Source organism: Pistacia vera, unplaced genomic scaffold (assembly GCF_008641045.1).
Source record: "Pistacia vera cultivar Batoury unplaced genomic scaffold, PisVer_v2 Contig980, whole genome shotgun sequence".
NCBI lineage: Eukaryota > Viridiplantae > Streptophyta > Magnoliopsida > Sapindales > Anacardiaceae > Pistacia > Pistacia vera.
In genome coordinates this window covers 169631-195529 of record NW_022196868.1, presented here as the reverse complement: position 1 = coordinate 195529, position 25899 = coordinate 169631, and the positions used below count along the sequence as shown (strand labels likewise).

At 34.9% G+C, this 25899-nt stretch overlaps 3 protein-coding genes across 3 annotated transcripts; all 3 read right to left on the bottom strand.

Moving 5' to 3' along the window:
• Positions 1 to 2024: 2024 nt before the first annotated feature.
• LOC116121428 lies at positions 2025 to 4928 on the bottom strand. The gene has a single exon (XM_031407389.1). It carries the CDS (start codon positions 4926 to 4928, stop codon positions 2025 to 2027), a length of 2904 nt encoding a protein of 967 aa, XP_031263249.1.
• A 543-nt stretch (positions 4929 to 5471) lies between these two features.
• LOC116121429 (probable ubiquitin-conjugating enzyme E2 26) lies at positions 5472 to 10257 on the bottom strand. The gene is made up of 8 exons (XM_031407390.1): positions 10006 to 10257; positions 9806 to 9911; positions 9243 to 9383; positions 8239 to 9132; positions 8067 to 8130; positions 7724 to 7863; positions 7248 to 7559; positions 5472 to 6038 (listed from the first exon to the last, which is right to left on the bottom strand). Exons 1-8 carry the CDS (start codon positions 10059 to 10061, stop codon positions 5736 to 5738), a joined length of 2016 nt encoding a protein of 671 aa, XP_031263250.1. The 5' UTR covers positions 10062 to 10257; the 3' UTR covers positions 5472 to 5735.
• Positions 10258 to 16312: 6055 nt separating this feature from the next.
• On the bottom strand, positions 16313 to 17092 carry LOC116121427. Its single transcript, XM_031407388.1, has one exon. It carries the CDS (start codon positions 17090 to 17092, stop codon positions 16313 to 16315), a length of 780 nt encoding a protein of 259 aa, XP_031263248.1.
• Positions 17093 to 25899: the final 8807 nt, after the last annotated feature.

The following is a 25899-nucleotide window of genomic DNA, read 5'->3' as shown; positions in this document are numbered from 1 at the left end:
CTTAAACATACATATTTCTTGTACATGGCTATCTCCGTCTTGTTACACCCTCAAATAGCTTGAAAATTCATGGCCCGCTTGGAAGGGTATGTACATGAAGAAAGATAAAACCTCTTTGGAGGGTTATGAATAAGATAGTCTCTTTTCTGTTTGATTTTCGAAGTCAACATAGACTTGGAAAATCCAACAAAACCTCGGTATTTAACAATTAAATGTTTCTATGTTCATAACTTCATACAAATATTTGAAAGAAATTTTCAGATTCCTCTGTCATCAGCAACTCTCAAAGTTTATTACAATTTATGTTTTTAATGATCCTGTTGATATCAAACTTTTAGAATTCCAAGAATCATGAATGAATATCTAGAAAAATTTATGAATTTCATTAACAATGTTAATCTACTCAAAATTTATGAAACTTTTTAAATATATAATTTTTATCTTTATATTTCTAAATCCAATTAAATTTTTAAATACAAATCAAAATGTTGGCAGTGTCCCCATAAAACAATTCTAGTGTGGATTGAAACAATCTAAAGTAACACGAAATCAAGACAGAAAACACACACAAATATCAATCAAGTAAAGAGAAAGAAATATACGTGCGTTTATCTTGGTTCACCCAATTAACAGACTACGTCCAGCAGAGTCAATATTATTGCAATACTGTCACTCCTCTCTCGTTAAAATAAAAATAATTTATCCTATGATTTGCTATCACTCTTATATAAGAGAAAAATATGTTTATATACTAGGTTTAAAATACTAAAATCTAATATTATAGGGATTTCTATTTTTAAACAAAAACCTAATAATGAATTAATAACTTAAAAAAATCCAGCGACTCTTCATGAAAAAGACCCAAACCGCCTACAGACCCGGGGGCATTGTCCCCTTAACCCCAACCAACTCACCGAGGGGTGGGGCTCCTGCCCACTAACCTAGCAACAGGACCCCCGAATATGTCTGCGTGACCCCTTATTATTGAAGTGGTTGACAACTCCAACATGAATGCGTTTGATTGATCTTGGAAAAAAAAAATATATATTATATCAAAGATCGGAAAGTTGCTATGGGGAACATGACTGACAATATTGATTGTCAATCTCCTATAAACTTTAGGAAAAGTCAGTTTCATACAACATTGATATTAAAAAGACGTCCATTCTTATTCCATTAATTTGAGAAGATAATAGGAGAACCCCTTATCGGTCTGCCATTTTTCTTCTTTCTTTTATTCATTTGGTTCTTTAAAATAGTTTTACCTAAATAGTGTAGGTATTGTCAATACAAATATACATACATAAATTCAGGATTTTGGTCGCATAAACTCCCCGCTCTTATCTTATCTGGCTTTGATGTTAATGCAAACTGCTTCCAGCTTTTTCGTAGCAATAACATTAGCCAACCTCACTGTTTTTCTACTTGGACCAAGTACTGTACTCTTAGTCCGGCGCAGGACTTTTTATTTTTTTAATTATGAGATAAATCACAAAATAATGCATGACTATGATCGCTTTCATGATGCAAAAGTCATGACTCATGGCCGGCTTGGAAAGTTATTCATCAAGAAAGATAAAGCCGCAGAGAGATTTGTGAATAAAAAAGACCTTGCTTTGGATGATTTTCAAAGTCAACATAGACTTGTAATAGTCCAAAAGTGTTTGATAAACATTCCAATCAAACATGTTAATGACTGTTCAGTGCAAAATTTTGGATCAAACATAACACATTAGAACAATATAATTGCAAATTGCATAATTCTGGAGTTGGATTATACTTTTTACAGAAGTCCACCGTATTAAATTATTCTGTTTAGAAAGGCTAAAGAAATTACCATTATAAACTGTCAAGGTTTTGTTATGGGTTATTAAATCTTACTGTTAAATGCCAGACAATCGAGTCTAGTTTGATACAACGTAGTCTAAATATGAGATAAATAACACAATATTGCATAACTTGTACATTTTCTATGGAGTGACAACTAGTACAGCTGAAATAAGCAAGAAACAACAGCAAGATAATCATATATTACCATCTAAGTCTGAGCCTGCAGCAGCTACGATTTTCTCATCTGAAGGGCCAGATTTATCCGGCAGTTGTGATTCACTAACAGCAGGAACCTCCTCATATCCTTCACTCTCCCTGAATTTCCGGGGTATAATGCATTGGCCTCCTAACCACTGCTGCAGGAAAATGATTGCAGAAAACAACAGTCCCCCTACAGGAATAATCACATCCCAAGTAGTAGAGTAAAAATCTGAATTAGGAGCGGCATATAAATATGATCCAACAGGATTGTAGTTGTGAGCCCTGCAAAGATCATAAGCATGTGGCAGCAATCGGACAAAAGTGATTCCAAAGTAGAATGAACAAGACAAAACATTCTCTTTAGAGTTCCTGAATGTGTTGAGCAGAATTTGAGGCAAAAGAAATCCGTCCGAGACCAAACCAGCGTATGATTTCCAGTTCTGTGAAAGAGACTGCTGCGGGCGTGCTAGGCGAAAGAAAGTCGATGAAAAATCATGTCTCTGCTTACTCCAGTTAACAAGCGATAGTATCCAGGCCCCAGCCGCATATAATGGCAAACACATGAACAGAGTTGACTTCTCTGCAAACCACAAGCCCACTTGGTCTGAACCATCCCATCTTGCAGACCATGATAGCTGCAGAAGGCGAACTTCCAACAAGACAGCTACCAAAGTTACTATCCTGACAAGCACCTCATTCACTTCAAGCCATCCACCACTACCAAGCACAGCAATTTTCTGTTCAGGATTTTGCAAGAACAAGGCTTCAAAGTTGAGCATAAGGGGAAACATGTGGCCCAAAGTAAGAATCAAAAGCATAACAAATGAAATGAAGGGAAGCACATCAGGGTTTTTTTTCACATGGAAAAGCTGCAATCCCAGAAAAACACAAGCAAGTGTGTTGGTTACAAGACCAATGATGATCTCCAGATCCATCCTTTTGATGGACTTTCTTATCACAGGTGCAGAATAAGTAACTGAAGACACAAATAATGTTTCAAAATAAAGAGGATCTGATTTCACCCGTGTGCTCTGGATGCTTCCCTTGATATAACCTTCATTCATCTCCGGATTTGATGGAGGAAACTGGAAATTGATGAGAACTTCACAGTCCTTAGAGTCATTTATGGATGATTGATTCATTGAAGCAATATGTCTACAACCTACCATACACAACTGTCCTGTTTCTGCATCATAAATTCCTTCTGCAGAAAACTTTAGGCTCTCATATCTCCAAAATACAGAAGATCTTAGGTTGATGCTAATTATGTAGCTGATATTGACAGGGCTGTTATCCCTCAGATTAGCTTGAACTGCAGATCCTGAAATGCTTGAGCTTTGGCCCCTTGCTTGATATGCATACCGACTATAAAATTCATCACCAACAGAAAGGGGAGTTGCACTACCCCATGAAGTGTTAATCTTAGAGCTTTCAACCCACATATCGAATCGCATATCAATAGAATACGCATTTGGGTATCCCTTCCCCTTGTTCTTTTTTGGCTTCCCTTTCGGCCAACATGAGCTTCTTGCTTTGTTGATTTTTGTGTACTCATATCTCAGACCTGGAAATGTCCGGAAAGGAATCTCAGAACTTTTAAACATGATCTTATCAAAGTAGCCTGAATCATTCTCAGATCTGTTGCTCCAGATTTTCCCCACAACATAACTCATGTCTCTGATTGACCAGATATCAGGGAAGCCCAAACTCAGCTTTGTCGTACAATCCCCAACTTGGGAATTAGACAAAGAATCTGTGGTGTTCAAAAATCGGCAAGCAACAATACACAGCTGATTTATCTTGTCATCCCACAAGCCTTCCCCAACCAATTTTGTGTTAGGATTGAAAGGTTGGTCAGATTCGTCATAGCCACGGCTAGGAAAATCTACCAAGACTCTCATTCTTTTTTCCTTTTCCAGACACTGAATTCGTTCAAAGGAAACAACAGTAGGCAAATATCCAACAGCTGCACCAAAAGGTCCACAGTTTTTTGAAGAATCACAATCACCAGTGTATCTCAAATTAAATTCATTAACTGCTCTTGAGATTATTGAACAGAAACTTTTCGAGGGCAGTGAACTAATTGGTAAACCCTTCACAATTTCATTTGCACCAGAAAACTCATCACCTGATTCTTTTGAAACCAAAGTGTACTCATAATTCAATCTTGGAGTTGGAAGGATCATTATAGAAATCGGTTCAAAATAACTCATATCATTAGAATTACTCAAGCTCTCCATAGTTCCAGTAACCAAAGTAGAGATAGTAGTACTAGAATTCCTGAGATTACTGAGCTTCAGGACAGCCTGAAGATTGAGAATCTTACCTTCTTTGGTGTAGATATAACCTTTCCCCACCATACAAAGTTTGCCAGAAGATTTTGACCAGAACCCTTCTAGACTGAAACTTATTGATCTTCTACGACGAAGTACTCCAGTCCCGAAATGAGAAGTTGTAACATTTCCCAGATAGTAGTAGGTGCTCTGGGATGGAAACACCAAAAACCCTTCGATACTGAACACACTATCCTGCTCAGTTCTATAGACTCTTTGACGCCGAAATGAGAGTGTGTGTGAGCCCTCAGACTGGTACTGAGACAGAAATCTATTGCCCCCATTATAATAACCAGTTCTGAGATAAAAATATGAGAACAAGGCATGTTCATACTTTGTTATGGATGATGCAGGGACAACAGAGTTACAATGATCAGCATAAGAGAGTTGAGTTGCAGAAGATAACAAAAAGTTGAAAGAACAAGCATTTAACAGAATGGAAAATATCAAAGTACGAATCCATGATAACAAAGTTGAAAGATTCATAATTGAAGAAGAAGTGAAATTGCTACTGAATTTTGGAGTCTTTTGAACTACTAAATCTTTTGTTATGTCAAGATACATGGAGCACTCCGGCTTGTTACACCCCAAAAGACAAACTAAGCTTCAAGAAGACTTGGGGAATTTCCAAAGATCAAATATTAATTGAATATAAGTCATAATATATGAGGTATTTCATTAATTAGTAAATAATTTAGAGTTTTTGGACATAGTTTGAACTTTGAAGCACTGCTTTGTTTTTTGTTGTGTCATATTAAGCCCTCTCTTTTAGTCGCTGTCATGATATATAAAGTCATGGCCGGCTTGGAAAGCTTGGAAAGCAACATAGACTTGGAAAACCACAAAAAACCTTATTGTAATAATCCAAAAGTGTTGATAAACATTCTAATCAAATATGTTAATGACTGTTAAGTACAAAATTTTGGATCAATCAAAACAAATTAAAATGGTATGGTAGTGAAATTGCATATTTTCGGCCTTTGGGGTCTAATTATTAAAGTCAGATTGAATGGGATCAATTGGATATAATAACAATAGATATGCTATAAATATTCATATTCATAACCTGAATTATCTCAATCTACCACTAAAAAGGAGAGAACAATATGAGAAAAGGTGTAATTATAAAGAAAGGGTACCATCATAACAATGTGCTCAAAAATAGATTGAACTTTAATAACCCCATCCATATGTACAACTATGTACAATATCCAAAATTATTGGCAGGCAGGCACCCTACAGAAATAAACATGCGTTTATTTGTACTTAAAACCTAAGCTAACATTATAAGGTCGAAAACCTAACTTGAATGTCTTAGTCAAATAACGCTCAGCGTCTAAATCTCAAAATTAGCACTTCAAAAGAAATTGTCTATATTGATGCCTTAGCCTTAGGTAGATGATTACCAACCACAGGGACCCTTCTGCTTGTTTGAGCAAGGAAGTTCTCACAGTCCTTGACTCCAATTTTACTGAATTCTTTTACAAGCAAATCGATATTTGCAGCCAAAGAGTCCTTAAAATGCTTTGGGCAGCTCCTGTTACACTTATCAATAAGCTGTGGGCCGCCTTTGACATGAGATCCCACCTGAGCCCCATCCATATATGCTTTACTTGCAATGAGAATATTATGAGCACTCTGGTAGAAGTGGCCTACAACAAAATCCTGGAAATGCTGCATCCAAACAAGAATTGAAAAGTTTAATTTTTGAATACAGAAAGAAGGATGAAAAGAAAGAGGGAGGGAAGTGTAACTGGATAACAATCAAGAATTCCCAAAGCTGGGAAATAAACACCCAGGGAAGCTACAGAAGCAATATTCATTTTAGCTCATTCATAGACTGCAAACAAAATGAAGATCACTCATAGTAATTATGCAGGAACCTTAACTCTATTGGAGAAAGTATCCTCTTTGGAAGCCAAAAATGAATTCATAGATCCCCAGCACAAAGAATGTATTTTTCCTACATAAAGTATTTATAGTAGTTCAGGTAATTAATATACTGATCTTTGGATTCTACACATATTACATCTTTTTCAGTCAAGGGGGCAGCATTCTATATAGTTTTCAGTTTAGAAGACCTAGTCCTGTGTGCAAAAGAACTTTTTCTGAGTCATTGCTATCCACTAAGACACAAAATTTGCTCAGGATTTGTGATTTGAGTCACGAGAGAGGCAATTACCGGGTTTATCCAAAAAAAAAAAAAAATTGCTCAGGATAGAAGATTTGAAATATGAATTTTTACTAGCATATTATACATAGGGATATAAAATATTTTTCAGAATTTTCAGTACATAACAAGCTTCAATCTCCAACGGGAACACATTCAACTATTAAATACTAACCAGCTACCCAACTTATGATCTTTAATTTTGCTGAACAAAGGTTTCAGTCTGTGGCATCACTTTCTATACATAAAACTTGAAGCTTTAAGATAAAAGAAGTTTGTGGAACATAAGACTTGGGGAATGCAAGAATTTGGATTTAGATACTTTTGAGGGCAAAGAAGAGCACGGTAACTATTAGTCCAGATACCACATAATTTCATAATATTAACTTTAGATTCATCAAAATTTGCAAAAATTCATCAAAATTAACTTGAGATTCATGCAATTTTCTGGGTACGAGTTGAGAGAATTGCAACTAGAACTATTAACTTGCATCGCCTCCACATGATCAAATACATCTCAACAATTTGCATGAATTGCTGGACAAGAAAAGAGCCACTAAAATGGAACATTTTTTAAAATTTCAAATACCAGAACTATTACTAGAACAATTATTCTACTTTAAAATTTACATAATATCAACCTTAATGCAAATACCAATGCCATTTTCAGAAATGTGAAAAGAAAATGTCAAGCAATGATTACTGCAACATACCTTTGGAGGTCTCCTCATTGTGTATAGCATCGTCTTCAATGATAAAAGATATGTGTTCTCATTGTACTTCCGGGACTCATTTTCTCCATTTACGGTGCCTTTCATACAGGCCCACCCAGGCTCATTGAAGTAAGGCTTTTCATTCAAGATCAATGCTTGTATAGAGACCAGAACTTGCAGCATGGTTGACATAGAAGGGATCCACTTCTCATTCTTCTGACCAGACCAGGTGTTAAGAAGACTGAGACAAACCTTACCACAAGCATATAAATTCGGATTGAGTCGAAGGCCACCAGAATGATAATACACAAGCTGGCAGAGGCAAAATCCAAGTCATCACACAAAGAAATGCCCAGCAGAAGTAAAATAATCCCACCACAAAAATATATATATATATACAAAAGAAAAAAGAAAAAGGAAAACAGAAAACAGAAAACAGAAAACAGAAAAAAAAAAAAAAAACCTCAGTGACATACCGGTGGTACATTGGGATAGCCACTAGGGAAGAATACATCAAAGAAAAAGAGACCATCATGGTAGGGAGTACCTTCTGCTCCTACAATCACAGCCCTCAAAATATCCATCCTAGATTCATATACCCTAACAAATATTGTATCTGTTGAAGTACAAGATCGGACAACAAAAGTGAATGATAGTGTTATGAGGAAGTTTGAGCAGATAATAGTTGAGGATCAGCTAGGTGTGAACAAGTACTCTACATACAGATATTTATTATGTTTTTACTGTACCCACAAAGTCAATTTTCATTATTAGATGCAAACCAAGTCTTGAGCCCCAGTAATAAAGATTAAAACTTACCTGGCAAATCCTTCTCCAGCATTTTCCACTCTTCCTGGATTCGCTTCACCCAATTCTTTGATGGCTATCAGAAAGATGGGGGAAAAAAAACAAAACCATATAGTTTATAACAATTTAGAAAAAAAAATTATATCATTACCGCCTTAAAAATTTGAACTGCATAACTAGTCACCTGTTTCATTGAAGAAGACATAGATGCGTAGTGATTATCGGAATAATCTTCAACAGTATCAAACTGTTTAAAAGTTTTGTACTTCTTCAAAATATCATCTTCTTCTACACATAGTTTATTATTGGTACTATCTTGAGGGTTATCTGTTGATTCTGCTGGTGGGTTATAGACATCAGAAGTATCATAAAAACTTGGATGAGTTGTATAACTAACAAAACTTGAATCCACTTCAGGATTCAAAGACTCATCCCACCAAGACATGGATGGTTCTACTGCAGGAGGATAATTTGGTGCACCTGGATAAAATAAATTACTAGTACCAACCTGACCATGTAAATTACTAGTACCAACTTGCCCAGGTATACTACTAGTACCAACGTGCCCAGGCCCATGTGAAAATGGAAAAAATCCAGCAGAGAAAAAAGGGTCTGGGTTAAACAGGTATGGGTTTGTCTGGGGATACTGCCCAGGCTGGGAAGGAGTGAATGTTAGTCCATCATACGGAAGATTTGGAGAACTCTCACTATCTTGCAAACCAGCTTTGACAAGGGTAGATTGTGGAGATAACCCTGGTGAAGAGATATCTGCTGCAGTAGAATGACCCAGAACACCCACTGAGTTCTGCAAACTTGAAATACTCACTGAAGTAGGCTCCTTATATGATGAACTACTTCCATTAACTGTCTTCTTTTTCCTAAAAGCAGGATCTGACAACCAGGGTACAGGTGCCTCCACTCCAGCAGGAATGTCCACACTATCAAAATAAGCTTGCAAAAGTGCACAATCTTCAACATCCATGAAATTATCATCCAAATCAGCACATGCATCATCATAAGCATCAAGGTTGATTACATTATGTGAACCAGAACCAGAGACAGGACTCTTCGAAGAAACCTGTGGAAAAATTTGAAGAATTAATTATAGTAGTCAAAGAAAACATTATGAAACAAAAACTTTTGATCTATACACGCCTACCCTGTATGTCAATGACTTAAATAACACACCTTATGTTGAGAACTACCAGAGCCATAAGAATCATATTTTACTGCCTTCCCTTTGTTGTTTGACTCAACGTTCTCATCAACATCAATAATATCAGCAGATTCCTCATCGCTGTTAACATCAATTACTTCATAAACAACAACCTACAAAAGAGAATGCTTCTCAAAATCCACACTATCAGATGACAACTAATCTACAAAATGAAATGACACATAAAAATTCACATTTCTCACATGACAAACGAGTACAAAAGATACAATTAGAAACCCTGAACCCATTCCAAATGCACCACATTAAATACCCAGAGCCCTATATATCTAAAATTCCAATATTTCTAAACAAATGCAGAATTGGATGATTAGTCCTTCAAATATCAGCAATAAAAATAATAACAAGAAGTAAAATTAAAAAAATAAAAATAAAAATTGATAGCAGATGAATTAATGATCCGATCAAATACCCAAACTACTTAAAAACAACAAAACAACAAAACAAATTAAAATTAAAATTAAACTTGATCATAAAACAAGAAGTGGAATTTCGAAATCAGAATCAGAAAAAAAACCGGTTTGTGTCTATTCTTGTTCCGAGTCCGAAACAGCGGCGGAGGAATTTCTGTCACTTCGGAGTCCATAAACGAAGAACTACCACCACCGGAGATCACTCGCTTCCTGTTTTGTTTGTTTATTTAGACAGACAGTATGAAAACAAAGAGAAACTCAAATAGAGAATAATTTCAACGACGGTTTAACTTTAAAAAGCGACCTGGAATTCTGAGCAATATATCGTGCTGCTGCCACAGGCCGTGGCGGCGGCTCCATGATCGGCTCCCCCTTAATCACCAAACAACAACAACAACTCAACCAAGCTGATCGCGCCGACAGTAAGACAGTCAGCGGCTTGGCGGCTCTAAATAAAATGTTCGAGAAAGTTTTGGCGTTTAGTATAATTTGTGAGAGCGCGTGAGGCGTGTGCGTGGGTACAAGTGTTTTGAGAGTTTACGGCTTCGCGCCTCGTTGAGAAGATCAACATAAAATGCGATGACGCTGCAGTATATTCTTCGGAGTTTAATTACTAATTTGCCACTAATTTTAATAATATTTATTTGTTTCGACGACTTGACTTTTGCTCGTCTAAATTCCATTAACTTTCGGTTTCTCATGTTGACCAATCAGAATCTGCCACTTGGGGTTTTTTTTTTCCTTTTATGCCATCTTTGTTGGGATTTGTTCATGATATACAGTATTATTTTGTCCTTATATAATCAGGAATTATTTACATGTTTAAAAAGGAATAAAAGTTTAAGAGATAATTGATGTTATTTTTTAATTAAGATTATCACCTTTTTTAACGTAAATTACTATTTAGATTCTCAAGAGATATATTTTCCTCTAATAAACTGATATAAAATTAGATTTTTAATATTTGTCTATTGCGAAAAATATAAGCTTTAAATGCTATGGGCTTATAAATTTATATATTCATAGTTTTTTATAATTAGCCCAAAAATGGGAATTTTTTTTTTTTTTTTTTTTTATGTAAACCTGTCATCTATTTGTCTTTTTAGTAAGCACCCGTAGCTTTACAAAATGAGACCCTCACACTCGTGTATTTAGCTTTTTCTTGTAGTGGGTTCCAACTAATTTCTAAAATGTGACCTTAACCCACATTTTTTATGAACCGTTAGATTTGTTTAAACTTATGAGAAAATGGCGTTTAAGTATTCACCCAAGTTTAATCAATCCAAACATCAAAATCTATCAATAATGTTGAGAGGTTCATATATCTTTTAGAAATTAAATTGATGTAATTGTTGATAAATTCGAAGATTGAATGGATGATATTTTTGAAATCAACAGATGCTCAATACATAAAAACAAAAAAACAAAAAAAAACAAAAGATAGATTATATTTCCAAAACAGACAAGTATTCACTACAAAAAGACCAAATACACGGGGTTTTAATAAAAAACCAAAGTTAAAAAATATTTAAACCAATTATTCTATTTTTTGTTTTGATATAATCAAAAAATTAATTTTAAATGATTTAATTGATAATGGAGTTCATTGAAAAAATATAAAAATAAGTGTTATTAAAATACTACATGGTATTTTAAATTAATTAAACAAAATTGGATTAAAATTTTATTCACAGTAAATTACTATTTATCTATGGATTGTTTCATCTTATCTATGTCATCCGTGTCCGTCCACATTTCCTACAACCATTGGGCATGATTAGCTTTCTATACTAAAACAAAAACACATTCAAAATCCTAGACGAAGCCAAAACTGCTCGTCATCGCCTCATCGGTAGGCTCACCCATGGAGAAGATGGGTGATAAAATAACCCAACAAACTAAATTTAAAATTATTAAATACCTTAACTACTTTTAGATGGTCGAATGATTTGATAAGGACTATTGGATATATTTCTCAAGGTCTTGAATTTAAGTATTAAATTTAAGTCATTCTTCAAGTGCTAATAGGGATAGTCATTAAAATTTTTACCCTGTCAGTAGTTCTAGAATCTTGCAATACTAGTATAGATGTGCATAAACTGATTATAAAAAAAAAAAAATGTTTCTCTTCTCAAATACTAATAGAGGTAATCACTAAAAATTTTATTAACTGATAATTCCAAGATCTTGAAAAAAAACTGACCCGAACCCTATCATTAAAAAAAAATTAAAAAAAAAAAAATATCCCTTCTTGCGAAAGAAACAGCTTAGCCCATTATCTATTGTTTAATGAAAACTGAATTGATTGGAATGTTTAATTATGAGAGTTGACTGGTATGACCCACTGTCTTGTTTATGATTAAAGAAGCTTATTGGGCTTAGTACACCTTAGCAACATTATTGTGTAGGACGAGGGTATGGGCTTAGTATTATGTGTGAGCCCAGTTAATTAGTAAAATCAAGTGAAAATGGTTTCAATTTGTAGATATTTAGGTATAATTAATATGTTATTATTATTATTTATGTTTATTTTTTATCATGGTTCTTTATTAAATTAGTTTACATAGTTTCTAAGCTATGCAACTTATCTTTTACCGGCAGGCGAGTTCATTTGGTGACCCTGATCATGGTTATGGGTCCAAGTTATTAAGTCTCTCTCGGGTTTGGTTACAATGGGTGGGTTCGGTAAAGGGAAGGTTAGATGGATCTATGATGGGCTTGTAGAGAGTTAAAAATGTCTTTTAAGTTGAAGAAGAAATAGAACCGCTAGTAACTGAGGGGTTTTTTTTTTTTTTTTTTTAACGGTACAAGGTAAAAGGGTGGTAACTAATACTTTTTAAAATATTGTGGGGTATTGGGGTGGTAGGTGAGGAAAAAAGTTTGTTACAATTTAAGGAAATAAAAACATAAGAGAAAGGTAAATAGAATAAATATAATTTTATACTGTTGAGAGTAGCGCAAAAACAGTGTAAAGAAAATGGAAACTGTAGAAAGCTGAAAATGGAATGACGCAAGTTGTATTTCTTTTCTGCATCTTTTGTATACAGTGCATGCAGATATTTATAGATAAAACAGATGAAAGAATAACAATAGCTGGCAAACATATAACAGATAAAGGAATAATAACAGCTGGCAAATATATAACAAATTGGACTCAACAAAGGCAACAGAATGGCCTCATCGTCTTCACGTGACTGTTGCGTTTTTATCAGGTGGAACCGTGGCTATTGTAGGTCCAATTGCATCCTCTAATCTTAACATCCCCCCGTAAGATGGAGAGTATATATTTAGTACTCCCATCTTGGACAATAGTCGCGTGAGTGTCGGAGCATGTAGGGGCTTGGTAAAAAGATCAGCCAACTGCTCAAAAGAAGAAACGTGGGCAGTGGCAACATGCCCAGCTAGGATGTTGTCATGAACAAGATGGCAGTCCAGCTCAATGTGCTTGGTGCACTCGTGGAACACGGGGTTGGCAGCGATATGTATCGCGGCTAAGTTGTCACAATATAAGGTGGCTGGATCAGAAATGTTAACACAAAGGTCTTTGAGAAAAAACCGAAGCCATGTGATTTCACACACGACGGCCACCATGGCCTTATATTCTAACTCGGTTGAGGATCATGAAACTGTGTTCTGCTCTTTCGATTTCCAAGCAACAAGAGACTTGCCAGCCCTAAACACACAAAAACCAGTCGTTGATCTCCTAGTGTCAAGACAATTTGCCTAGTTTGCATCAAAGTAGGCAGTGAGTTTCAACGAGGAGGTGGTAGGAAAAAATAAACCTTGGCCTAGGGTCTCTTTAAGATACCGAAGAACTTTGAGAAGGGAATTATAATGGGGTACTCGTGGGGTCTCCAAGAACTGACTCAGAAGATTGACACTGTAACTGAGGTCAAGCCGTGTATTGGTCAGGTAAATGAGCTTGCCAACCAATTTTCGATATTGAGTAGGATCGTGAAACACCTCACCCTGGTCTTTCTGGAGTTTGATATTCGATTCCATTGGTAGAGGGGAAGTTCGGGCAACAAGTAAACCAGTCTTAGAAAGTATATCTAGGGTTACTTGCGCTGACAAATTTGTATTCCATCCTTTGAGCGAGCTATTTCCATGTCAAGAAAATATTTGACTGAGCCCAGGTTCTTGATTCTGAATTTGGTGGACAAAAAATTCTTGACCTCATCAGTGGAAGTCTGATCTAAACTCATGACAATAATGTCATCTATGTAGACCAATAGAGCTGTGAAAGAAGAAGCTGTGTGTTTGATGAACAAACTATAGTTTGACTTAGACTGCACAAAGCCAAACTCGGCTAGCGAAGATGAAAGTTTTGTGTTCCACTGTCGTGATGCCTGTCGAAGACCATAAATGCTTTTTCTCAATTTACAGACTTGATTCTCTTTTGAGGAAGCTAGACCGGGAGGAAGCCGCATGTATAATTCTTCATCAAGGTCTCCGTATAGAAATGCGTTATTAATGTCCAACTGCTGCAAATCCCATCCTTTTATGGTAGCGACGACAACCAAAGTGCGAATGGAAATCATCTTTGCAACATGAGAAAAAGTGTCGTGAAAATCTATTCCTTCACGTTGAGTGAAGCCCTTCACCACCAAGCATGCTTTAGCATGTTCAACAGATCCGTCAGCTTTGAATTTGTAGCAAAAAATCCATTTGCAATCAATCGGTTTCTTGCCAGGAGGTAAGTCAACGATGGACTATGTTTCATTAGTCTCTAAAGCAGTGAGTTCCTACTCCATCGCCTCACGCCAGATAGGGTCTTTGAGAGCTTGAATGTGTAACTTGGGTTCAGTATGGATGGAGATGGAAGTGGTAAATGCTCTAAATGATGGAGATAAAAACTTATAAGATATGACAGATGATAAGGGATATGGATTATGCAAACCTGTGCGAGACGGAGATCCAGTGGCTTCCAACTTGGAGTTCGACGTCAATGGAGACAATGCATTGCAGTGAAAATCCTTGAGATATGCCGGGGTGGTTCGAATTCTGGTTGACCGATGTGGGGTTGGCGAGGGAGTGTTGTTGGTGAGGTTGGTAATGTGACTGTTGTCGATGGAGGTAGGGGAAGGGACATGATCGTCCTGGTGAGGGACTTCACTAAAATCTATGTGAATAGAAGGTGTTTGATTGAGGTGGTCAATGGGGAAAGGAGACAAATGGGTTTGTGTTTGTTTGAGAGGAAAGATGTGTTCGTGGAATACCACATCACGGGAAAGGAAAATCTGATTGGTGGTAGTGTCAAGGAGCTTGTATCATTTGACTCCATATGGGTAGCCAATGAATAAGCATTTTCTAGCTCGGGGTTCAAATTTGGAGCGGCCATGGTTTAGTGTAGACGCAAAACAAAGGCAACCGAATGTTTTGAGATGGGAATATGTGGGTTTTTGGTTGTAAAGTTTTTCAAAAAGTGATTGGTAGTGTAGATTAGGAAAGGGTGTTCGGTTGATCAAATAAACGGCAGTGATAACAAATTCTGTCCAATATCGCATAGGAAGTCCTGATTGAAATTTTAAGGCTCTAGCGACGTTCAATATATGCTGATGTTTTCGCTCAACGAGAGTGTTTTGTTGTGGAGTGGCAACATAGGTCAGTTGATGAATAGTGCCTTTGGAATTGTAAAATTTGGGCATATGAAATTCGGCACCATTATCAGTTCTGATTATTTTGATTTGGGTGTTGAATTGTGTGGATATAAGGGAAAAGAAATTTTGAATTAAAGTTCGGGCTTCTGATTTGTTTTGCAACAAATAGATCCACGTGCATTTGGTAAACTGATCTACGATTGTAAGAAAATAACGGGTGCCATTGTAGGCTTGTGTGGAATTTGGTCCCCAAATATCTGCTGAAATTAAATCAAAAGGCTTGGTAACCGTGGTGATAGACTGAGGAAATGGAAGTTTATGTTGCTTTGCAAGTGGACAAATTTCACAAGAGAATTGAGATAAACTTGTAGGCCTTGAATTTGATTTTTGAATTTCATTTAATACATGCTGTGTCATGGAACTATGCCCCAGTTTGTAATGCCATAAAGTGTAATCATCAAACGTTGAAGTACGGGTGGTGTTAACATAGCTTGAACAGAATTTATAAAGAAACATTTGTAAAGCATTGGGAGCTGGTGTTGAAGGTTGAAGATGGTAAAGGCCATTATGCATTGTCCCCATGCCAGTCGTCTTCCAAGATGAAAGGTCCTGTATGTAGCAAGAGTTGGAAAAAAATATGAGACAACAATTGGAATGTGTAGTTAAAGATTTAGCTGAGAGCAAATTAAAGGAGAAGGTTGGCACGCATAGCACATGCTTGAGAACGATATGATCAGAGAGATTAATATCATCCACATGTGTGGCCAATGTGGTGGTGCCATTTGGAAGTTTGATGGTGTGGGAAACAAAAGACACGTTATGCGTGAAAAGATGGGGGCTACAGATCATGTGATCTGTTGCTCCAGTATCAATTATCCAAGAGGAAAATGATTTTGTGAAAGTGTGTGATGTGTGTGTGAAATGGCAGGAATGAATACCAGAGACGGGTGAAATTTCGGTGGTTGAGGAACTGGAAGATGCATGGTTTGCTGCAGAGGTAACTGCTGGAGACTAAAAGGATTGGAGCAAGGCGATGAGCTGGTTGTACTGCTCTTGAGTAATAGATGGTCCATTGCCGATTTGTTCATGTTCAAGTGAAGATTGATTAGCGTAGGATTTAGATCTGGAGTTGTTTCTGTGACCTGGAGGAAAACCAGTTAGCTTGTAGCATTTATCTTTGGTATGGCCTGGTATGTTGCAATGTGTGCATACGGGAAGATTGGGGTTGGCTTTGAAGCATCGTTCCAGTGAATGGCCTAAAATGTTGCAATGGGAACAGAATAATCGATCCTTGCGGGAGGAAGAATGACTTCGTTGGTTGGGTCTTTTTGTCGCCATTGCAATCGGAGCAGAAGGGGAGTGAAGTTGGCGTCGTCTTTCTTCCTGTTGGACAAGAGATAGAACACGATTCAGTGCTGGAAGAGGATCATAGAGGAGTATTTGGGCGCGAATAGCATCAAAGGAGTCATGTAATCCCATAAGGAATTGCATAACCCTACTTCTGTGATTATATTCCATCAGGGTCTTGACTGCGCCACATGAACATGACGGCATTGGTTCATAAATCTCCAGTTCATCCCATAAACTTTTCAACTGGTTGTAGTATTGGCTAACTGAATCATCATCCTGTGTAAGTGCCGAGATGGACTTGGTGAGCTGAAAAATTCTTGGAGCATTTTGAATCCAGAATCGCTCGCAAAGATCGTTCCAAACATCCTCAACAGTTTCGGCATAAGCTATGCTTGATCTGTGTTCTAAGGCAACCAAATGTTGAATCCAAGCTATCACCATATCATTACATCGTTCCTAAGGTGCATACAAGGGATCTACAGTTTTTGAGGGTTTAGGGATGGAGCCAACGATAAAACCCATTTTGTTTTTGATATTGAGAGCACGACGCATTGTTCTTGCCCAGACCACATAATTTTCAGTTGTAAGCAAATATGGAACCAATGGAGAAGACGCGCCTTCACCAGGTTGGACAAAATAGGGGCTGGCAGGATTTTGTGGGTTGGTTTGGGAATTGGAAGGCATTGTGGGATCGTTGGTTTAAGAGCCAAAAGGTGTATCTGTCATAGCTCTGATACCCTGTTGAGAGTAGCGCAAAAATAGTGTAAAGAAAATGGAAACTGCAGAAAGCTAAAAATGGAATGACGCAAGTTGTATTTCTTTTCTGCATCTTTTGTATACAGTGCATGCAGATATTTATAGATAAAATAGATGAAAGAATAACAATAGCTGGCAAACATATAACAGATAAAGGAATAATAAAAGCTGGCAAATATATAACAAATTGGACTCAACAAACACAATAGAATGGCCTCATCGTCTTCACGTGACTGTTGCATTTTTATCAGGTGGAACCATGGCTATTGTAGGTCCAATTACATCCTCTAATCTTAACATATACAAATCAGTGATGATTAGCTAAATGTGGTAAGAGCACCATAAATTATGATAATCTTTTAATTATTTCAATCACCTGTATGCAGTGGGGGACTCATGCCCTCTGAGGATAGGCCTAAGCTTATGCTCAAATCAAAAACCAAAAAAAAAAAAAAAAATTGAAAAGCCAAACCAATGCAGAAAAGACCTAACCTTTGAACAAACTCAAGCTTGCTCTTCTCTTCAACTTCAACCTCTGAATTCTAAGGTATTCGCTCTTTTCAACTGTATCTTGCCTATTTCGTTGCCGAGAAAATGAGATTAATTTTTCTACTTTTTTTTCTTTTAATGTGTTAGGTTTTTTTTTTAATTTCATTTTTGTGCTCTGGATTCTTAGTTATTTTTTGTTTAACTTTTGTTCTGTGTTTCGTTAATGAGAAAATGAGGCAAAAAATTTTCGTTATTATTATTATTATTATTTTGGCTGTCTTTTTCTTTTGTAATTTGCTCTAAATTCTACAGTTTTTATTTTGAAAAATGATATCCTTACAAAGACCCATACAAAGAGGGCTACAAAGTGACATCATCCAGAAGAAAAAAACAAAGAAAAAACAGAAAAAAAGAAAGAGAGAGAGAGAAATCATGAAAATCAAGGATGGGGATTGTCTTTGTATGCCCCCTTTGTATGTGTCTTGGTAAAACTAGCATTGCTCTTTTATTTTATTTTAGTTAGTTGTTTTTAGTTTGTTAGGTTTATGAGAAAATGAGGCTAAATTTTGTTCTTTTTTTTGACATTCTTTGTTTTGTATTTTGCTATGAATACTATGGTGCTTTTATTTTGATTTATAAGGTGTTTTTAGTCTTTTAGATTGATGAGAAAATGAGGCAAACTTTTGTTGTTTTTTACCTCCTTTTTGTTTAGTAATATTGCTCTGAATTCTAATTTTTTTTTATTTAAGTATACTTTTTGTATTCTGTTTGGTTGATGAGTAAATAAGGCAAAGTCTTGTTAAATTTTTAATCTAGACAATTGAGTTTTCATTTTAACTGTAGGATTTCGAGTTATACAGTTCAAAGTTTAATTGCTTCTCTGGTGATTTTAATCTCTCTCTTTGTAAACCTTTATGTATTTTACTTGTGTTAAAGTTGTGATTAAGCTCTAAATTAGTGTGAAATATTTTTGGTTGATTGTGGTTGTTGTAAACTGTTTTGATTATATTAGATTTAAGTGAATCTTTAGATTCCTGTGGTTCTTGCTCTCTTCACATTGGAGAGTTTTTTCACGTTCAAAATTTTCTTGTATTTCCTTGTGCATTGGATGTGATTTTCAACACATTTACTCAAGGTTTTTCTTCTCATAGATTTATTACATCATTTCCTTTCAACTTATTGATATTATATTATTCCTTTGCTCAAGGTTTGGTGGTTTTTAAAAGTTTTCACTAGTTGATTGGCAAACAACAGCGGAGATATGATTTTATTTTTGGAGAAACATATATATAACTAGGGGTGAAATTCAAGCCGAGCTGTTCACGAGCGGCTCAGGCTCGGCTTGGCAATAGCTCGAGCTTAGCTTGAAAAAGTCGAGCTCGAGCTCGAGCTCAATTGACTCAACTACAGTGTCGAGTCGAGTTCAAACATGGTACTACTCAACATGGTTGTAAAATCACGTATCATATCATGTATCGAAACATAATTTTTCAAATCGTGTATCGTATCGAATCATAGGATACGATTTTTTCAAAAAAAAAAAATAATAAAAATTTTCTAAAAATTAATATCATCCCCAAGATTAATTAATGAATTTTGTAATATTATTGGCTTTAAATTATGGTATTACATAATCAAAATTAAGAATCTATATCATTTTCTCTCAACCATTCATATCATTTCCAAGATCAATGTCAATATATATATCTCCACTTGTGCTATTATTATCATGCAAAATGGGCACCACATCTTTCTCTTCACTTTTTCCATACAAAATGGGTAAATTTGGGCAGGTTTTAGTGATCTGGGTTGGGTGATCCAGATCCGACTTGAAAATTTTGTTGGATCTTTGGCCCAAATTAATAAATTCATATTAATTTATATCGATATTTTTAAGGATACAAATAGATACGTATCATATCGTAGGATACATATGAATGTATCGAAAAGTTTAGGATACTCTCTGATATGTATCATTGGCAATCTGTATCAAATCGTATCATATCGAAGGATACGTATCGCATATCGTAGGATAGTAATAATCATGCTACTAATTCAACAAGCTCGCAAGCTTGAGGGTATATGTGATACTTTCGAAAGTAATACGTGCGATATGTAATTGTTTAGTTTTAAGATTGACAAATTCACCCATATTCAAATAAAAATCTCTTTGGGGATTTTGAAAATTGACCAAAAAAAAAAAAAAAAATCCTATAACTAAAAGTCTAAAACCTCTTTGTGATTTGTGCTTTATAAGTATGAGTTCTCATGAATTTATTTGTTTTAGCATGAATCAGTGGAGAAAGTGAGCAAAGGAAGCAAAGAAAAGGATTCTTGCAAGAAAAAGGTAAGTGAATCAAACTTAAGCCTTGTTTTGAGCCATAATTGTAATTCTTGATTATTGTATGGTTGTATATAATGTATGGTGAGAATTGTTGGCCATTTAAATGCTTGAATGATGTGTAAAAGTTCAGCCATGAAGAGTAGTTCATTTGTATGTGTTGATTTGGCGAATTATAGATGAAATATGGAAGAAGTATTGATGGAATGTTGGAATGATGATTTCGGCCAGATTAGGAGTTGAGTTTTTGGTGAGTTTTGTTCCAATTTTTAGGTATTTGGAGAGATGTGGAAGTGTGGTCAACCAAGTACTTGTATTAGCATGTAAATTGTTTGATAAAAATTCAAAAAGAAATGCATACATAAATTTGTTGAATATCATTGAAGATATTGTTTGAGAAAGGAAAGAATTGATGTTAAAAAGTGGTATTAGACTTGACCAAGTATAAGTTTAAGTGTTTAAGAGTGCATTTTGTTATGCCAAAATTTAGAATAATACTTGGTTATGTTAGTTCAATTAAATGAATGGCCTTTAGTGCATGATTCAAGTTGCTTAAACTTTTAGCATTAATTTTCATTTAGTCATTGAATTATGAGTTTTGAAACTTATGACTTTAGAAAAGTGATTGCAAGAATTGTATATTAAATTGTTGCAATAGTGTAGTATTGATGATAATAAAAGATGAGTGATTATATTATAATATTACAATATACACAATAAATTGTCAAGCTTGTATGCTTAAAATTAGAAAGATCATCCAAATAATGGCTTGGCCAAATGAGTATATCGTTGTTTCTTGTTTTGAGATTAGGTATAAACAATATATAATAAGTGATTTTATGATACAAAGAATAGAAAAGTTTTCCCAAGTATAGATGTGAAAGGAAACATCAAAGAAATAAAAGTTTGGTTTATGTATTAAATATATGACCATTTTAGAAATTGATTGGTATGAGTATAGTTTTCATGTCTTATTATATATTACAAGCAATAGAATTGTGCTAGAAGATCTTGAGAATATTTTATATTGGCCAAAAGTCTAGTTAAGAATCTTAGAAAGAAATAAGAATTTAGCCATGGCGAGATCGATAGAAAGGCAGGATTTTCCAATGCCGATGGTGGCCATGATGACGATGATCATTTTTTCTTTTTTTTTTTTTTTTTTTTTTTTTTTTTTTTTTTTTTTTTTTTTTTTTTTTTTTTACGATGGGGCTGGAAGTGGGAGGAGTTGTGATGGGGTTGGTAGTGGCAGAGGCAGAGGCAGCCATGAGAGTTAATGTAGATGGTCTTCTACAAGTTGAAAGTTGTCGTTTAAGGAGAAGTGAAACTAAAAGAAAAGAGTAATATAATTGGCGGTGGGTAGTGATGGGGTCAGAAACAAGGAGTTGTTGAACACACACAAGAATATATTAAAATGAGCTATTTAAATTAGATATGTGAATATTTATTACCTTTCAATGAAGTTTCAACAACAAAGAACCTTCCTAAGGTATATCTGAAGCTTCCTAGACGTAATGAGTGGGTGTTAACACTTCAAAACACTTTCTAAGTTAGTATGTGTGAATCCTTTACAAATTTGTGTTTAAAACTAATTTGAACACAAAAAATTAAAAGGAATTTGAGGAGGAAGGTTCGGCCATGTGAGGAAAGAGTTTGATATCAATAATTTTGATCTAAAACCAAAGTTGCGTGTAATAGTGATCTTGGCTCCTTGTTATAGTTAGTGAAATTAGACAAAATCAAATCAGTCCAAAACTTTGCATGACATTCATGCAAGTATTCCTCCACCAATCATATTGTTTTTAGCCCACTATGATCTCATATTTGACAAGAAATCATATAAATCTTTCTCCACAAATATATTAAACCATTAATGATTTAATGCATGTCTCTGAAGATCTTTCATAACTTGTCTAATTTAATTTCTCGAACTATTCTAAATAATTCAAATTAAATTAGAATAATTTATTTTCTTACACATGTTTTCCCGGATAACTTTTATCGACTACCTAGGGGACCCATATGAAAATGTTTAATAGCAGGCTTCAACGTATTTAGTTCCGTACCCCTTTATCTCATAAACATAAGGTATCGAATGCGTTAATGTTGTCCGACTCTACTATAGGGACAAAGTTGCACTCTTGAATTAAACATTATGTTTATTAGAAACTTTAATAATTTAATCCGATTAAATTATCTTATTAAAGCCTTTCCATTTAGTGACAACTACATATATACCCTCATGGAACACCGATAACTAGAACTAGGTCACTATATCGATATACCCTCCCAATTACATCTTTTCCCCGCAACTAGTTTTACTTCCACTGAATGATAAATGTTTAATGAACACTCCAGTGAACGTTTGTCCAAGTCTCATCATTCAAGACCCTATAAAACCCACAAGGCAATATCCATTAAACCTTTCAGAGTTATGAATTCTATATCTATGGAAAAATGTTCTTGGACCCATAGAGCTACAATCCCAATCAGCCAAGATATTGATCTGTAAAATAATAGAATCTCACATTCTACTCTAATCAAAGACCATAATCTACAAATCAAAGGTGCACTACCCACTTGGGATTAAGGTATATATGCCTAAGTGCTAAGGTGTAAAGTTTATGTCCTTTTTGTTACGGTAGTTACACAAAATTACTAAATTTCATTTGGTCTAGTTCAATGCATATCGAACGCACAAGTGTCTTTACCTTAAAATCCTCATTTTAGTGATTTGAGATTATCACCCCCATGGAGGCAAACAATACAACAACCTTACAAAAACAGAGTACTCAACTCCTGTTTTATGATTGTGAACATAATTTTAAGCTACGATAAAACTCGTATCCCCCATATATATTACCATTTCATATAAATGAGGATTTTATCTTATTCAGTAGCTTAGGAACCTTTGACCATTGATGTACATACATATACATATGTATTATAAAGGAGATATAAAACATTTTTATTTATTTAACAATTGTTTACATCATTTCAGAAAAACATGGTGCTCTTAGGGCATAACCCCAACAGGTAATAGTAGTGGGTGAAGTCGTGGAGATGGTATTTGCTGGCTGGCAATGTAAGTGTTATTTGCAGAGAGAAATAGGAGAAAGATATGATTTGTATTTGTGAGAAATTGTTTTTGGGAAGCAAATGAAACGTTTCCAAGTCTTGTTGCCATTTCGTTCTACTGGTTTTTTTTTTTTTTTTCAAATTTTTTTCGACCAACTCGAATTCTAGTTCAAGTATCCCTTTAAGGTATCAAGTTCGAGTTCAAACTCAATTTCTCAGGGTCGACCAAGCTCAAGCTCGAACTCAAACTCGATATTGTAGCATTCAAGTCGAGCTCGAATAGTCAGATACTCGACTCGACTCGACTCAACTCAACTCAATTTCACCCCTATATATAACATACATACTAGTTTTGTATACTTGGAATTATTACTATCTTCTATCCACCAAGTATTGTAGAGAAGATTGTAATAATATGTTTTTATATTTTCATTTTTCTTTCACTTTTGCTCTCTCATACAGAAATAAGCATTTAAGAGATCCTCAACTAATTTTAAGCTCTGGTAAGTGCATACAGCGTAGTAATTCCAACTAAAAGTGTGAGGCACTTTAGTCTGAATCCTGGAGGAATCACTCAATAAACTTTGAGGCCCTAGACCCTGAAAGGCATTAATGACATTTTTGTCTCTCAACCCGAACATAGGGTCCACAATTAAAACTGGTTCTCAACATGGTTATTAGTATCCTACGATATGTGATATGTATCCTACGTATGGGTCATCAACGATAGGTTTCAGAGAGTGTATCCTAAACCTTTCGATACGCTGATATGTATCCTACAATACGATACGTATCGGTTTGTATCCTTAAAAATGTCAATATAAATCGATACGACTTTATTATTTTGGGCCAAATGCCCAACGAAATTTTGGGTCGGATCTGGGTCACCCAACTCGGTTCACTAAAACCCACCCAAATTTACCTATTTTGCATGGAGAAAATAAAGAGGAAGATGTGGTGCCCATTTTGCATGATAATAATAACACAAGTGGAGATATAAATATTGACATTAATATTGAAAATGATATGAATGATTAAAAGGAAATGATATAGATTCTTAATTTTGTGATTAATTTTGATTATATAATACCATAATTTAAAGCCAATAATATCACAAAATTCATTAATTAATCTTGGGATGATATTAATTTTTTATTTTTTTATTATTATTTTTTAAAATCGTATCCTATTAAAAAATTATGTTTTTGATAGATAATACAATATGCGATTTGACAATCATGGTAGAAAAGGTTGGTGCGCATATGCCCCGCTAATTATCTAAGGAGAGGTGATATCAGGGTCGTCTCTAGAACATTTGTGACCCTAGGCAAGATTTATCTTAGGGGCCTTCTAATAATATAAGCATATATTAAAAAATTATTTCAAATTTATTTTTCTTGCCTTTTGAGATGCAAAATCACTAATTAAATTTGATAAGGACTACGAAATCAAAAAAAATAAAGATATAATGAATGAGAAGCAATATTTAAAGTGGTTCAGATGCTCAAAAGAGATCATACATTCACTGCTATTATTAATGGATGGTAAAATCAGGTCGTGTTCAGGGAGCTGGGTTATAATCTAAGAGAATAAAAAGAGAGAGAATGCATAAGCTATTTTAGACTAGATTAGCCAATCCCGCGTGTAATGAGAGGGGTGACCCTATTTATAGTGGGAGAGTTTAAGGTAATGATTACAAGTCTGCAAGTGGGTAAGCACTGTGCAAATCCTTCTTTGGCTTCCCTTTTATGGTTGATACTCCCATATTAAATTTTGAGTGTGTGACAAAGTTATAGATGAGTTCTGCTCAAGGTGAGTTCCACTATGATTTTAATGTGGTGATGATAAAAGCTTGAAAATATATATTTTATTAATAATTTAATTAGATTATCCGTGGAAAAATGTATTTTTATTGTAAAATTTGAGTTAATTATTTCATAAATACTTTTTATGGGATCACGGGTATATTTGAAGTATTTTCAGGTTATAAACGATATTTGAATAGAGAAGAATGATGTGGATGAAATTTGTGACGAGTAGGAACAAACGGTACAAGAATCTGAACTAAAATGAGAAAGTTATGATGCGTTGAAGACGAGACTTAAAACTTGGAAATTCTTTAAGATGAGTATATTTCAATGTTTTGATCATAACTTGAGCTGTAGAAATCGGAATTCGATGATTCTTGTGGTGTTGGAAAGATTATTCAGAGAGCTACAAAGTTTATGTTGATGACTTTGCCAAATTCTAAAGATTCCAGACTTGTGGGGCAGAAAGAATTATCACTGCACCATGGATTGCGAACCTGTTTGGGTTATTTTACTTTCCTAGTTTGAATCTGAATAGTTTAAGACATTTAATTCTTTTCTAATTAACCTCTAAACCCTAACACTATAAATAAGGTGCTTTAATTAGTTTTTAGGGATATTAGAGAAGGAGAAAGAGTGGCTACTATTTTTGAGATCAGAAATTCTTGCAGTTTTCGTTCACCAATTTGAGAAGTTTTTTTTATTTTCTTTCTTAAACTCGTGTTATTGAATACAATGATTGTTTCTAGTATTGCAATTATAGACTAAATTTCTTT